This window comes from Oncorhynchus kisutch, unplaced genomic scaffold (genome assembly GCF_002021735.2).
Source record: "Oncorhynchus kisutch isolate 150728-3 unplaced genomic scaffold, Okis_V2 scaffold918, whole genome shotgun sequence".
Lineage (NCBI taxonomy): Eukaryota > Metazoa > Chordata > Actinopteri > Salmoniformes > Salmonidae > Oncorhynchus > Oncorhynchus kisutch.
In genome coordinates, this window is record NW_022262863.1 from 15,001 (window position 1) to 32,500 (window position 17,500).

Consider the following 17,500-nt stretch of genomic DNA (forward strand, 5'->3'; position numbering starts at 1 on the left):
TATAGTGTCTGACTGGACTTCAACCAGGGTCCTCTATAGTGTCTCTGGCTGGACTTCAACCAGGGACCTCTATAGTGTCTCTGACTGGACTTCAACCAGGGTCCTCTATAGTGTCTGACTGGACTTCAACCAGGGTCCTCTATAGTGTCTGACTGGACTTCAACCAGGGTCCTCTATAGTGTCTGACTGGACTTCAACCAGGGTCCTCTATAGTGTCTCTGACTGGACTTCAACCAGGGTCCTCTATAGTGTCTGACTGGACTTCAACCAGGGTCCTCTATAGTGTCTCTGACTGGACTTCAACCAGGGTCCTCTATAGTGTCTCTGACTGGACTTCAACCAGGGTCCTCTATAGTGTCTCTGACTGGACTTCAACCAGGGTCCTCTATAGTGTCTCTGACTGGACTTCAACTAGGGTCCTCTATAGTGTCTGACTGGACTTCAACCAGGGTCCTCTATAGTGTCTGACTGGACTTCTACCAGGGTCCTCTATAGTGTCTGACTGGACTTCAACCAGGGTCCTCTATAGTGTCTGACTGGACTTCAACCAGGGTCCTCTATAGTGTCTGACTGGACTTCAACTAGGGTCCTCTATAGTGTCTGACTGGACTTCAACTAGGGTCCTCTATAGTGTCTCTGACTGGACTTCAACCAGGGTCCTCTATAGTGTCTGACTGGACTTCAACTAGGGTCCTCTATAGTGTCTCTGACTGGACTTCAACCAGGGTCCTCTATAGTGTCTCTGGCTGGACTTCAACCAGTCAGACACCAGTCAGACACACGTTCTTACCTCCATTACATAACAGCACACAAATGGTTTCTAAATCAAGATGTGTGTCTTACCTGTGTTCTGCATGGTGTATGGAGAGGACTGTGTCTTACCTGTGTTCTGCATAGTGTATGAAGAGGACTGTGTCTTACCTGTGTTCTGCATGGTGTATGAAGAGGACTGTGTCTTACCTGTGCTCTGCATAGTGTATGGAGAGGACTGTGTCTTACCTGTGTTCTGCATAGTGTATGGAGAGCAGGACTCCAGAGTTGAGTCTCTCCTGCTTCAGAGTGGCCAGCACAGTGAACTCTGTCTTGTCTCTCAGCTTCTGGAGCATCACCTCTGCTACATCCTCCTTCACCCTCACGTTCCTCCATGAGTCTGAGGAGAGAGAGAGAGAAAGCAGAGAGAGAGAAAGCAGAGAGAGAGAGAGAGAGAGAAAGAGAGAGAGAGAGAGAGAGAGCGAGAGAGAGAGGGAGAGAGAGAGAAAGCAGAGAGAGAGAGAAAGAGAGAGAGAGAGAGAGAGAGAGAGAGAGGGAGAGAGAGAGAAAGCAGAGAGAGCGAAAGCAGAGAGAGAGAGAGAAAGAGAAAGAGAAAGAGAAGAGAGAGAGAGAGAGAGAGAGAGAGAGGGAGAGAGAGAAAGCAGAGAGAGCAAAAGCAGAGAGAGAGAAAGCAGAGAGAGATAGAAAGAGAGGAGAGAGAGAGAAAGCAGAGAGAGATAGAAAGAGAGAGAGAGAGAGAGAGAGAGAGAGAGAGAGAGAGAGAGAGAGAGAGAGAGAGAGAGAGAGAGAGAGAGAGAGAGAGAGAGAGAGAGAGAGAGAGAGAGAGAGCAGAGAGAGAAAGCAGAGAGAGAAAGCAGAGAGAGAAAGCAGAGAGAGATAGAAAGAGAGAGAGAGAGAGAGAGAGAGAGAGAGAGAGAGAGAGAGAGAGAGAAAGCAGAGAGAGAAAGCAGGGAGAGATAGAAAGAGAGAGAGAGAGAGAGAAAGATCTCTGAATCTTAGTGTTGTTGGCCACAATTGAACATCAAGCGCTGTAGTTCAAACAGGTGCTAATATTAGAGTTGATCTATAAATGTAACGGCTGTGGGTACTGGAGGAGAGATTTAGGACACACTGCATTATGTAATACAGGTTATCCAACAAATATAGTACCAGTCAAAAGTTTGGACAAGCCTACTCATTCAAGGGTTGTAAGTAACAACAACAATATATTTATATTTGAGATTCTTCAAAGTATCCACACTTTGCCTTGATGACAGCTTTGCACACTCTTGCCATTCTCTCAAGCAGCTTCACCTGGAATACTTTTTAAACAGTCTTGAAGGATTTTCCACATATGCTGAGCAATTGTTGGCTGCTTTTCCTTCACTCCACGCTCCAACCCATCCCCAAACCATCTTAATTGGGTTGAGGTCGGGTGATTGTGGAGGCCAGGTCATCTGATGCAACACTTCATAACTCTCCTTCTTGGTCAAATAGCCCTTACACAGCCTGGAGGTGTGTTGATTCATTGTCCTGTTGAAAAACAAATGATAGTCCCACTAAGAGCAAACCAGATAGGATGGCATTCGCTGCAGAATACTGTGGTAGCCATGCTGGTTAAGTGTGCCTTGAATTCTAAATAAATAACAGACAGTGTCAACCGCAAAGCACCCCCACACCATCACACCTCCTCCTCCATGCTTCACGGTGGGAACCACACATGCGGAGATCATCCGTTCACCTACTCTGCGTCTCTCAAAGACACTGCGGTTGGAACGAAAACTCTCAAATTTGGACTCCTCAGACCAAAGGACAGATTTTCCATTGAATGTCCATTGCTCGTGTTTCTTGGCCAAAGCAAGTCTCTGCTTCTTAGTGGTGCACTTTAGTAGTGGTTTCTTTGCATGAAGGACTGATTTACGTCTCCTTTGAACAGTTGATGTTGAGATGTGTCTTGAACTCTGTGAGGCATTTATTTGAGCTGCAATTTCTGAGGCAGGTAACTCAAATGAACCTATCCTCTGCAGCAGAGGTAACTCTGGGTCTTCCTTTCCTGTGGCGGTCCTCATAAGAGACAGTTTCATCATAGTGCTTGATGTTTTTTTTGAGACAGCACCTTTTCCGGATTGACTGACCTTCATGTCTTAAAGTAATGATGGACTGTCGTTTCTCTTTGCTTATTTGAACTGTTCTTGCCATAATATGGATTTGGTCTTATAGCAAATAGGGCTATCTTCTGTATACCCCCCCTACCTTGTCACAACTCAACTGATTGGTTATCTTCTGTATACCCCCCTACCATGTCACAACTCAACTGATTGGTTATCTTCTGTATACCCCCCTACCATGTCACAACTCAACTGATTGGTTATCTGTTATCTTGGTTATCATCACTCAAAGGGACAGAGATGTTATACTGTATGTTTCTGAGACTGAAACCATCATCACTCACAGGGACAGAGATGTTATACTGTATGTTTCTGAGACTGAAACCATCATCACTCACAGGGACAGAGATGTTATACTGTATGTTTCTGAGACTGAAACCATCATCACTCACAGGGACAGAGATGTTATACTGTATGTTTCTGAGACTAGAACCATCATCACTCACAGGGACAGAGATGTTATACTGTATGTTTCTGAGACTGAAACCATCATCACTCACAGGGACAGAGATGTTAAACTGTATGTTTCTGAGACTAGAACCACCATCACTCACAGGGACAGAGATGTTATACTGTATGTTTCTGAGACTAGAACCACCATCACTCACAGGGACAGAGATGTTAAACTGTATGTTTCTGAGACTAGAACCACCATCACTCACAGGGACAGAGATGTTGTACTGTATGTTTCTGAGTCTAGAACCACCATCACTCACAGGGACAGAGATGTTATACTGTATGTTTCTGAGACTAGAACCACCATCACTCACAGGGACAGAGATGTTGTACTGTATGTCCCCAGTTTTAGAGCTGTGGTTAGAGCTGTGGTTATATTGGTTAATTAGTGCCATGTACAATCATTTAACCTTGATGAGTAAGGTCACATGGTTGCTACCCTTTGAGTGGGCTCTCATGTCAATAAACCATCTGTTCGACATTCTATCCTGTACACTGTTGTGTTCCATATTGAAAAGGAACAGAACCCTGCTCCCTTTAACCGCGGATACCGCACCTTCCTTCCAGTGTCTCTACACAGAGAGTGAGAGAAGGGATTGGAACCACGGGAGCGCCCTGATCTCTGGCTGTCTTTTGTTCTCCCTCGGCCGAACCTACCTCTCCATCCTTCCACCCCTCTATCCTCTCCTCAGACATCTACGCTCCTTTAATGGAACCATCAATAAGAGATGAAGGGAGTGTGTGTGTGTGTGTGTGTGTGTGTGTGTGTGTGTGTGTGTGTGTGTGTGTGTGTGTGTGTGTGTGTGTGTGTGTGTGTGTGTGGGGGGGGGGGGGGGGGGGGGGGGGGGATGCATGCAGGGAGCCGTGACACGATTCAACAACTTCACACTGACACCAGCTACATGGTCTTGTACAGGATAAACACAGCGTCTACAGTTGGTGAGAACAGGCTCAAAATACCTGGGGAGAAAACAATCTGTACGGTGCATTCAGAAAGTATTCAGACCCCTTCCCTTTTTCCGCATTTTGTTACTTTATAACCTTATTCTAAAATTGATTAAATCTTTTTTTCCCCTTCTCATCTACACACAATATTCCATAATGACAAAGCAAAAACAGGTTTCTAGCAATGTCGGCAAATGTATTAAAAATAAAAAACTGAAATATCACATTTACATAAGGATTCAGACCCTTTACTCAGTACTTTGTTGAAGCACCTTTGGCAGCGATTACAGCCTTGAGTCTTTTTTGGGTATGACGATACAAGCTTGGCACACTTGTATTTGGGGAGTTTCTTTCATTCTTCTCTGCAGAGCCTCTCAAGCTCTGTCAGGTTGGAGGTGGGAGCGTCACCATCTCTCCAGAGATGTTCGATCGGGTTCAAGTCTGGGCTCTGGCTGTGCCACTCAAAGACATTCAGAGACTTGTCCCGAAACCACACCTGAGTTGTCTTGGCTGTGTGCTTAGGATCGTTGTCCTGTTGGAAGGTGAACCTTCACCCCAATCTGAGGTCCTGAGCGCTCTACAGCAGGTTTTCACTCTGTACTTTGCTCTGTTCGTCTTTCCCTCGATCCTGACTAGTCTCCCAGTCCCTGCCGCTGAAAAACATCCCCACTGCCACCACCATGCTTCACCGTAGGGATGGTGCCAGGTTTCCTCAAGACGTGACGCTCAGCATTCAGGTCAAAGAGTTCAATCTTGGTTTCATCAGACCAGCGAATCTTGTTTCTCATTGTCTGAGAGTCTTTAGGTGCCTTATGGAAAACTCCAAGCGGGCTGTCATGTGCCTTTTACTGAGGAGTAGTTTCCATCTGGCCACTCTACCATAAAGGCCTGATTGGTGGAGTGCTGTAGAAATTGTTGTCCTTCTGGAATGTTCTCCCATCATCACACAGGAACTCTGGATCTCTGTCAGAGTGATCATCGGGTTCTCCCTGACCAAGGCCATTCTCCCCAGACTACTCAGTTTGGCCGAGCAGCCAGCTCTAGGAAGAGTCTTGGTGGTTCCAAACTTCTTCCATTTAAGGATGATGGAGGCCACTGTGTTCTTGGGGACCTTCAATACTACAGAAATATTATGGTAACCTTCCCCAGATCTGTGCCTTGACACCATCCTGTCTCAGAGTTCTACGGACAATTCCTTTGATCTCATGGCTGGGATTTGCTCTGACATGCACTGTCAACTGTGAGACCTTATACAGACAGGTGTGTGTCTTTCCAAATCATGTCCAATCAATTGAATTTAGCACAGTTGGACTCCAACGAAATTGTAGAAACATCTCAAGGATGATCAATGGAACAGGATCCACCCGAGCTCAATTTCGAGTCTCATAGCAAAGGGTCTGAATACTTATGTAAATTAGTTATTTCAGTTTTTTTTTATGTCTAAAAACCTGTTTCGCTTTGTTATTATTAGGTATCATGTATAGATAGATTTAAAATATATATATATATTTAGTATAAGGCTGTAACGTAACAAAATGTGGGAAAAGTCAAGGGGTCTGAATACTTTCCAAATGCACTGTATGTCCCATACATACAGTATATACTACCATAGATACCGTTTTTACTACCATAGATACCGTTTTTACTACCATAGATACAGTATTTACTACCATAGATACTGTTTTTACTACCATATATACAGTATTTACTACCATACATACAGTATATACTACCTTAGATACCATTTTTACTACCATAGATACAGTATTTACTACCATAGATACCGTTTTTACTACCATAGATACAGTATTTACTACCATAGATACAGTATTTACTACCATAAATACAGTATGTACCACCATATATATATATATATATATATATATATATATATATATATATATAGTATATACTACCATAGATACAGTATGTACTACCATAGATACAGTATGTACTACCATATATATATATATATATATATATAGTATATACTACCATAGATACAGTATGCACTACAATTAGGTACAGTATGTACTACCATAGATACAGTATGTACTACCATATATATATATATATATATATAGTATATACTACCATAGATACAGTATGTACTACCATAGATACAGTATGTACTACCATATATATATATATATATATAGTATATACTACCATAGATACAGTATGCACTACAATTAGGTACAGTATGTACTACCATAGATACAGTATGTACTACCATATATATATATATATATATATATAGTATATACTACCATAGATACAGTATGCACTACAATAGGTACAGTATGTACTACCATTTTAAGTACTTGGGGACATGGCCCTAGAGTTGATTATGATACTGTCATTTGTTTTAAACTCAACTTTAAAATACTCAACTGTGTAACATAGCTGATGAGGACATTTAGATGATTGTAGTGGTTTGATTGGGGGGTTGCTGTTCTCAACAGCAGCACACAGTGGGCTAACATGTGACCATTCTTATTGAGAAACAACAGCCATTCTCTCTCTGTCCAACCCCCCTCCCCTCTCTCCATCTATCATCAGAAAGGAAGACAGAGAGAACAGAGAGAGAGAACGAGAGATAAGGCCTATCCTCATGCTCCCTGTTTATAACAGTATCTGTTCAACAGCCAGCTGTCTGTCCTTAATTGACAAGTGTCCATATGGACTGGTTGGGTGGTGATGTCATAAGGACCACGATCTCACAACGCTCACACATAACACTCTCTAACATACAGTAGAAGTAGACGCAATGGGGGCTCTTCCCCCAAAAATAATTCAAGGCATTCAATATTTCAATAAACAAAATCACAGAAGACAATGCAATTCAACCAATTAGAAATGACAAGGTGGGACACTGACTCAAGCTGAATAAATGTGGATTAGTTGATTGAAAATAAACAGAAGGACCTTCAGATGTGCATCTCACACTGTGTAGAAATCTGCAAGACAACAAGAAGACTTCAGCAGCTTTCACCAGAACAGGGAAATTGAACGTGTGCCCAGTTTACAGTTGTAATATCTTACATTTGATGCAGATCATTTTCCTGTGTAGCAGGAAATGCAAATTGTAGTGTATTCAAGGATTAAAATGGCTTCTAAAGATTATAATATTCACTTTAAAATATTCAGACTTGATTTATCCTATCTAAAAATGTTACAACCCCTACAAAAATGTATATTGTTTAGAAACAAGATAATAATTGACATTTCCTGTTGCTGCAGGATTATTTTCGTGCTTTGAGAAACTGGTCAAATGAAGATACAACATCTGTATGTTTCTCATGAATGTTGAAATGGTTTTAACACCCAGTCAGAGGGTTCAGATTCATGGAGATTACTACTAATCTGCACCATATGGTCTATTTTATTTTACCCACTGTCCTCTTAAGACTGAACCTGTGGATGATGGGGGGAGGGAGGGTGTACATAACAACACTCTCTCTCTTTGTCTCTCTCTCTTTGTCTCTCTCTCTTTGTCTCTCTCTCTGTTTCTCTCTCTCTGTTTCTCTCTCTCTCTGTCTCTCTCTCTCTCTCTCTCTCTCTCTCTCTCTCTCTGTCTCTCTCTCTCTCTCTCTCTCTCTCTGTCTCTCTCTCATACACAAATCCTGTCACATTGTCCTGGGTTACAGTTAGTGTTGTAGTGATATAGATCAATACAACATGCAGAGAGAAGAGATAAGAAGCTCCACACACATACACATACACATACACATACACACACACACAAACACACACACACACAGACACACACACACACACACAGCCAGCCAGCCTGTCTGGTGCCTCAGAGGGACTGGCCTCATTTCAGGGCTTTCCAGGTCTCTTTTTCAGGGCTTCTCCTGTTCCTGCTGCCTGACCTTCTGTCAGACACTCTGTCTCTGCTGTATTGAACCACAGCCTGGTGACACAAACAAACACACACACACTTGTACCGGCCTGCAGCCATCATCACAATACTAGTTAGTTCTCTCCCTGAGAAAACTATAAATAAACCACAGCATCAACCATGGACAGAGAAAGGTCAAATGAAACGATTAACCACATGCTGTGGATACAGGTGTAGACCTTACCGTGAAATGCTGACTTACAAGCCCTTAACCAACAATGCACTTCAACAAATAGAGTTAAGAAAATTTTACTAAATAAAGTAAAGTAGAAAATGTAATAAAATAAAAAGTAACACAATAACATAGTAGGGATGCTATATACAGGGGGGTCAATGTGGGGGGTGACAGGTTAGTCGAGAGAATTTGCATATGTAGGTAGGGGTAAAGTGACTATGCACAGATAATAAACAGCGAGTAGCAGCAGTGTCCGGTGGCCATTTGATGAATTGTTCAGCAGTCGTATGGCTTGGGGGTAGAAGATGTTAAGGAGCCTTTTGGTACTAGACTTGGCACTCTGGTACCACTTGCAGAGGCGGTAGAAGAGAGAACAGTCTATGACTTGTGCTACTGGAGTCATTGACTATTTTTTGGGCCGAGTATATAGGTCCTGGATGGTAGGAAGCTTGGCCCCAGTGATGTACTGGGCCGTACGCACTACCCTCTGCAGAGCCTTATGGTCGGATGCCGAACAGTTGCCATACCAGGCGGTGATGCAACCGGTCAGGATGCTCTCGATGGTGCAGCTATGAAGCATTTTGAGGATCTGCAGACCCATGACAAGTCTTTTCAGTCTCCTGAGGGGGAAAAGGTGTTGTCGTGCCCTTTTCAAAACTGTCTTGGTGTGTTAGACCATGATAGTTTGTTGTTGATGTGGACACCAAGGAACTTGAAACTCTCGACCCGCTCCACTACAGCCCCGTCTATGTTAATGGGGGCCTGTTCGACCCGCTCCACTACAGCCCCGTCTATGTTAATGGGGGCCTGTTCGGCCCGCTCCACTACAGCCCGTCGATGTTAATGGGGGCCTGTTCGACCCGCTCCACTACAGCCCCGTCTATGTTAATGGGGGCCTGTTCAGCCTGCCTTTTCCTGTAGTCCACGATCAGCTCAATTGTCTTGCTCACATTGAGGGAGAGGTTGTTGTCTTGGCACCACACTGCGAGTTCTCTGACCTCCTCCCTATAGGCTGTCTTCTCATTGTCGGTGATCAGGCCTACACTGTTGTGTCGTCAGCAAGCTTAGTGATGGTGTTGGAGTCGTGCTTGGCCATGCAGTCGTGGGATTACATCTAGATGATTAATGAGATGCTGTCTTGTGTTGGAATGCTGGAAATGCTGCCTTGTGTTTTTATCAAGTTTGGGGTGTAAAAGTTTGATTCATCAAGATACATGCCATGGATTTGGTCACAGGAACCAACGTGTGTGTGTTTGCGTGCGTGCGTGCATGCGTGTTTGTGTGTGTGTGTGTGTGTGTGTGTGCGTGTGTATGTGTGTGTGTGTGTGTGTGTGTGTGTGTGTGTGTGTGTGTGTGTGTGTGTGTGTGTGTGTGTGTGTGTGTGTGTGTGTGTGTGTGTGTGTGTGTGTGTGTGTGTGTGTGTGTCTGCTTGTGTGCGTGCATATGTGTGTGTCTATTTAAATCAGTTGAATGATTCATGACAAGTAGCCATTACACAGGGAACAAGTGTCTCAACTCCAAATAGCGTTGAATTAAAGCAGGGGAATTAACAGCGCAGATTCCTACAGCCTGGCAGAGAGACAGAGGGAGCAACAGGGAGAGAGAGAAGGAGAGAGAGCACTTAGAAGACAGGATGACTCGCTTTTACAAAATAAGACCAATTCATTGGAGAAATATCATCCTGTTTCAATCTCAAGTGGTCAGATGAAACCAGATCACATCTTGTTCTGACAGAACATTTGATCTAAATATTACTTCTACTTAATGATGCACTTCTAATGTACCTCTCTGGGATACATCACTTCTAATGTACCTCTCTGGGATACATCACTTCTAATGTACCTCTCTGGGATACCTCACTTCTAATGTACCTCTCTGGGATACATCACTTCTAATGTACCTCTCTGGGATATCTCACTTCTAATGTACCTCTCTAGAATACATCACTTCTAATGTACCTCTCTGGGATACATCACTTCTAATGTACCTCTCTAGAATACATCACTTCTAATGTACTTCTCTGGGATACATCATTTCTAATGTACCTCTCTAGAATACATCACTTCTAATGTACCTCTCTGGGATACATCATTTCTAATGTACCTCTCTAGAACACATCACTTTTAATGTACCTCTCTGGGATACATCATTTCTAATGTACCTCTCTAGAATACATCACTTCTAATGTACCTCTCTGAGATACATCACTTCTAATGTACCTCTCTAGAATACATCGCTTCTAACGTACCTCTCTAGAACACATCACTTCTAATGTACCCCTCTGGGATACATCACTTCTAATGTACCTCTCTGGGATACATCACTTCTAATGTACCTCTCTAGAACACATCACTTCTAATGTACCCCTCTGGGATACATCACTTCTAATGTACCTCTCTAGAATACATCACTTCTAATGTACCCCTCTGGGATACATCACTTCTAATGTACCTCTCTGGGATACATAACAAAATCCTCTCAGAACTGTTTCCAACATATAGGCCTTTAATCTCTGCTTCCTGTTATCCAATGCATCATGGATATATGTTCTATGACTAATGTTGCTACCGCTGTTAGGCCTCTTGCCCTTCTGTCTGGTTGGCACACAGAGCTTGGCAATGGGCACAGGAATGGCATCTCACGTGTATGTGTGTATGTGTGTTACATTCACACACACACACACACACGCGCACACGCACACACACACACGCACGCACGCACACACACACGCACACACACACACACACACACACGCACACGCACACACACGACAACACTACACTAACGGCATCCTGTCCTGCTGTGCGGTTGCAGATACAGTCTCTATTGGAGTGATGAGTAAGCAGCAACCTGATTGCTGCACTGAACAGAGAGAGCATCCAGTCAGCATGGAGAGGTACAGGTGTAGGATCTTAATTTGATCCCCCTGTTGCAGGAAATTTCAGACTTGATTTTCACTTACGAAAAATGTATCAACCTCTACGAAAATGCACATGAATTATAATCCTAATACTACAGGATTGTTTTCCTGCTGTAGCAAACGTGCTCATATTATGATCCTACATCTGTACAGGGAGGGTTCACTCATTCAGCAGGGTTGAGGGGCACACTGACTTTGTTTCTGATATGAAACCTGATGAGATTGATGAAACTCATTACCTATTCTTTGGCAGGTGTGGAATCCTCTTTCACCTCTGGATTCCATATATCTATGATGACAACTTTCAATGATCTCTATGAAGGCATCAAGGGAACAGGTGGGTTATAATTGTACACGAAAGAAAAAATATAATTTCTATAATAGATGAATAGATGTAGTTGACGGATAAACCATAATGGGGTCCATCTAATCCTTGTGAAAGCCTAGAATTCTGGGAGAGAGGAGAAGGGAGAACAGTGGTAGGATGTTCCTGTATGGACACACACACACACACACACACACACACACACACACACACACACACACACACACACACACACAGACAGCACTCTGCAGGCAGAAACACTGGCTACAATTCCTCTCATTCCTGAGTTGTTTGAATCATAAATACAGTGCCTTCAGAGAATATTCATAACCCTTGATTCATACCACATGTGGCGTTACAGCCCGGATTCAAAAAGGATTAAAAACATGTTTTCCCTCATCCATCTACACACAATAACCCATAATGACTAAGTGAAAACATGTTTTCCCTCATCCATCTACACACAATAACCCATAATGACTAAGTGAAAACATGTTTTCCCTCATCCATCTACACACAATAACCCATAATGACTAAGTGAAAACATGTTTTCCCTCATCCATCTACACACAATAACCCATAATGACTAAGTGAAAACAGGTTTTCCCTCATCCATCTACACACAATAACCCATAATGACTAAGTGAAAACATGTTTTCCCTCATCCATCTACACACAATAACCCATAATGACTAAGTGAAAACATGTTTTCCCTCATCCATCTACACACAATAACCCATAATGACTAAGTGAAAACATGTTTTCCCTCATCCATCTACACACAATAACCCATAATGACTAAGTGAAAACATGTTTTCCCTCATCCATCTACACACAATAACCCATAATGACTAAGTGAAAACATGTTTTCCCTCATCCATCTACACACAATAACCCATAATGACTAAGTGAAAACATGTTTTCCCTCATCCATCTACACACAATAACCCATAATGACTAAGTGAAAACATGTTTTCCCTCATCCATCTACACACAATACCCCATAATGACTGAGTGAAAACAGGTTTTCCCCCATCCATCTACACACAATAACCCATAATGACTAAGTGAAAACATGTTTTCCCTCATCCATCTACACACAATAACCCATAATGACTAAGTGAAAACATGTTTTCCCTCATCCATCTACACACAATAACCCATAATGACTAAGTGAAAACAGGTTTTCCCTCATCCATCTACACACAATAACCCATAATGACTAAGTGAAAACATGTTTTCCCTCATCCATCTACACACAATAACCCATAATGACTAAGTGAAAACAGGTTTTCCCTCATCCATCTACACACAATAACCCATAATGACTAAGTGAAAACATGTTTTCCCTCATCCATCTACACACAATAACCCATAATGACTAAGTGAAAACATGTTTTCCCTCATCCATCTACACACAATAACCCATAATGACTAAGTGAAAACATGTTTTCCCTCATCCATCTACACACAATAACCCATAATGACTAAGTGAAAACATGTTTTCCCTCATCCATCTACACACAATAACCCATAATGACTAAGTGAAAACATGTTTTCCCTCATCCATCTACACACAATACCCCATAATGACTAAGTGAAAACAGGTTTTCCCCCATCCATCTACACACAATAACCCATAATGACTAAGTGAAAACATGTTTTCCCTCATCCATCTACACACAATAACCCATAATGACTAAGTGAAAACATGTTTTCCCTCATCCATCTACACACAATAACCCATAATGACTAAGTGAAAACAGGTTTTCCCTCATCCATCTACACACAATAACCCATAATGACTAAGTGAAAACATGTTTTCCCTCATCCATCTACACACAATAACCCATAATGACTAAGTGAAAACATGTTTTCCCTCATCCATCTACACACAATAACCCATAATGACTAAGTGAAAACATGTTTTCCCTCATCCATCTACACACAATAACCCATAATGACTAAGTGAAAACATGTTTTCCCTCATCCATCTACACACAATAACCCATAATGACTAAGTGAAAACATGTTTTCCCTCATCCATCTACACACAATAACCCATAATGACTAAGTGAAAACATGTTTTTAGAAATGTTTGCAAATGTATACACAAATATCTAAATTACATAAGTATTAACACCTCTGAGTCAATACATGTTAGAATCACCTTTGGCAGCAATTACAGTGGTGAGTCTTTCTGGGTAAGTCTCTAAGCGCTTTGGACACCTGGATTGTACAATATATGCCCATTATTCTTTTCAGTATTCTAAAAGCTCTGTCAAACTGGTCATTGCTAGACAACCAGATTTAAGTCAAAACTGTACCTCGGCCACCCAGGAAATTTTACTGTCGTCTTGGTAAGAAACTCCAGTGAATATTTGGCCTTTTAGGTTATGGTCCTGCTGAAAGGTTCATTCATCTCACAGTGTCTGTTGGGAAGCAGACTGAAGCAGGTTTTCCTCTAGGATTTTGCCTGTGCTTTGCTCCATTCGGTTTATTTTTTAATCCTGAAAAACTCCTCAGTCCTTAACGATTACAAGCATACCCATAACATGATGCAGCCACCACTACACTTGAAAATATGGAGAGTGATACTCAGTAATGTGTTGTATTGGATTTGCCACAAACATAACAAACAACATAACACTTTGCTTTGCCACATTTGTTTTGCAGTATTAGTGCAGTAGTATTAGTATTAGTAGTATTAGTGCCTTGTTGCAAACAAGGTGCATGTTTTGGGACATTCTTATTCTGTACAAGCTTCCTCCTTTTCACTCTGTCAATTAGCTTAGTATTGTAGAGTAACGACAATGTGGTCTTTGTGGTTAAATCTATCTTTGAAATGAACTGCTTGACTGAGGGATCTTACAGATAATTGTATGTGTGGGGTACAGCCGTGAGGTAATCATTCACAAATCATGTTAAACACTGTTATTGCACACAGAGTGAGTCCATGCAACTTATTATGTGAGTTTTAAAGCACATTTTTACTCCTGAACTTCTTTAGGCTTGTCATAACAAAAGGGGTTGAATACTCCATTCTGCCTTTCATTCTGATTCTCATAGCCTTAACAAAACCATGGACTGGTACTGGTACTGTGGATAAATCTAATTGTATTTGTCACATGTGCTGAAAACAACAGGTGTAAACCTTACAGTGAACTGCTTACTTACGAGCCCATAACCAACAATGCAGTTGTAAAAAAAGTAACTAAGAAACATTTGCTAAATAAACTAAAGTAGAAATAGTAACAGAAGAAAATAACAATAACGAGGCTGTATACAAGGGGTACCAGTACAGAGTCAATGTGCAGGGGTACGAGGTCATTGAGGTAATATGTACATGTAGGTTGGGGTAAAGTGACTATGCATAGATAATAAACAGAGAGTAGTAGCAGCATACGTGAAGAGTGTGAAGGAATGTGTGTGTGTGTGTGTGTGTGTGTGTGTGTGTGTGTGTGTGTGTGTGTGGTTAGGGTCCAGTGAGTGTACATTGAGCCTGTGCAAGAGAGTCAGTGCAAAACATAAAAGACGCTTCGGCACAAAGGCAGAGTTTTCATCCCTGTTTTCTGCTCTGGGGGGGGGGGGGGGTGGTCTGCATTGCTAGCTCAGACACAGCCACTGAAGCTCAGATCAACACCCTCAGTTTGGAGGCATCAGAGAGAGAAACTCAAGATCAACACCCTCAGTTTGGAGACATCAGAGAGAGAAACTTACAGAAAGTCTGAACGAAAGAAACAGAGACTCTTGTGGAAGATGAAAATAAATAAAAAATCTCCCTCACACAAACACATTCTACACATTTTGCCATGGGGCAAAGAGAAAATGTGCAGCTTTATAGCTAATCTCATGATATTCTACACATTTTCCCATGAGGCTGAGAGAAAATTGCTGTTTTATAGCTAACTTTCTGCAATTTGTATTGCCATGGGTCAGAGAGAAACAGTTCTATAGCTAATCATGCTATTCTGCACATTTATCAATGAGAATGAGCAGAAATGTTGCAGTCTGACAGCTAATTTACTGACATTCAAGGCCTACCATATCTGGGGGTGGGGTGGAGGGGAGGGGCACACTATAACCTGCTGCGGGGTATGTGGTATGCCACTGTTTACTAAACCTACAACTCCAGACATGGGATTAGAAGTCATAATATGGGGACAGCTGAATGGCAGAATGAAAGACTTCTGTATGGGTTGGGGTTTCTATTTTGGATCTTTGTTTTGCTGATCTACGTTTGGCAAAAGATTGGGATAAATAGTCTATCATTTATAGACTGAAACAATAATGTCGCTGCCAATAGTTCACTGCAGCCTGGCACCAGGCCACGATGGTGTTGTCTATTATGACGGGGTTATCTGTTATGACGGGGTTATCTATTGTGACGAGGTTATCTGTTATGACGGGGTTATCTGTTATGACGGGGTTATCTATTATGACGGGGTTATCTGTTATGACGGGGTTATCTGTTATGACGGGGTTATCTATTATGACGGGGTTATCTATTATGACGGGGTTATCTATTATGACGGGGTTATCTGTTATGAAGGGGTTATCTGTTATGACGGGGTTATCTATTATGACGGGGTTATCTATTATGACGGGGTTATCTGTTATGACGGGGTTATCTATTATGACGGGGTTATCTATTATGACGGGGTTATCTATTGTGACGAGGTTATCTATTATGACGGGTTATCTGTTATGACGGGGTTATCTATTATGACGGGGTTATCTATTATGACGGGGTTATCTATTATGACGGGGTTATCTATTATCGTCATACAGTAGGCCGAGGGTAACGTTAATGCTTTATCACGCTATGGTTGAAACGTCAAGACCAAACGTCTATCCTAGCAGCAGGCTACCTGCTTTTTAACAGGTGTGTAGGCTATTTGAACTCACTGTCTTATGACATAGCAGAAGATTAGTCACAGTAGGCTAGCTGCCTTTAACCACTAGGCTAGCTGCTTCTAACCACTAGGCTAGCTGCCTCTAACCACTAGGCTACCTGCCTCTAACCACTAGGCTACCTGCCTCTAACTACTAGGCTACCTGCCTCTAACCACTAGCCTAGCTGCCTCGAACCACTAGGCTACCTGCCTCTAACCACTAGGCTACCTGCCTCTAACCACTAGGCTACCGGCCTCTAACCACTAGGCTACCTGCCTCTAACCACTAGGCTAGCTGCCTTTAACCACTAGGCTAGCTGCTTCTAACCACTAGGCTAGCTGCCTCTAACCACTAGGCTACCTGCCTTTAACCAGTAGGCTACCTGCCTCTAACTACTAGGCTACCTCCCTCTACCCACTAGATTACCTGCCTCTAACCACTAGGCTAGCTGCCTCTAACTACTAGGTTACCTGCCTCTAACCACTAGGCTAGCTGCCTCTAACCAGAAGGCTAGCTGCCTCTAACCACTTGGCTACCTGCCTCTAACTACTAGGCTAGCTGCCTCTAACCACTAGGCTACCTGCCTTTAATCACTAGGCAAGCTGCCTCTAACCACTAGGCTAGCTGCCTCTAACCACTAGGCTACCTGCCTCTAACCACTAGGCGACCTGCCTCTAACAACTAGGTTACCTGCCTCTAACCACTAGGCTAGCTGCCTCTAACCAGAAGGCTAGCTGCCTCTAACCAGAAGGCTAGCTGCCTCTAACCACTTGGCTACCTGCCTCTAACTACTAGGCTAGCTGCCTCTAACCACTAGGCTACCTGCCTTTAATCACTAGGCAAGCTGCCTCTAACCACTAGGCTAGCTGCCTCTAACCACTAGGCTACCTGCCTCTAACCACTAGGCTACCTGCCTCTAACAACTAGGCTACCTGCCTCTAACCACTAGGCTAGCTGC

At 42.6% G+C, this 17,500-nt stretch overlaps 1 protein-coding gene across 1 annotated transcript in view; it reads right to left on the minus strand.

Annotated features, from left to right (window-relative positions):
- The window catches only part of LOC109884353 (protein kinase C-binding protein NELL2), a gene marked incomplete at its 3' end in the record, with an annotated part of 31,112 nt that overhangs the window by 12,004 nt on the left and 1,608 nt on the right, over positions 1-17,500 (minus strand). The window contains 1 exon segment of the mRNA XM_031817033.1: positions 1,000-1,150. Coding sequence (XP_031672893.1) covers positions 1,000-1,150 — 151 coding nt within the window.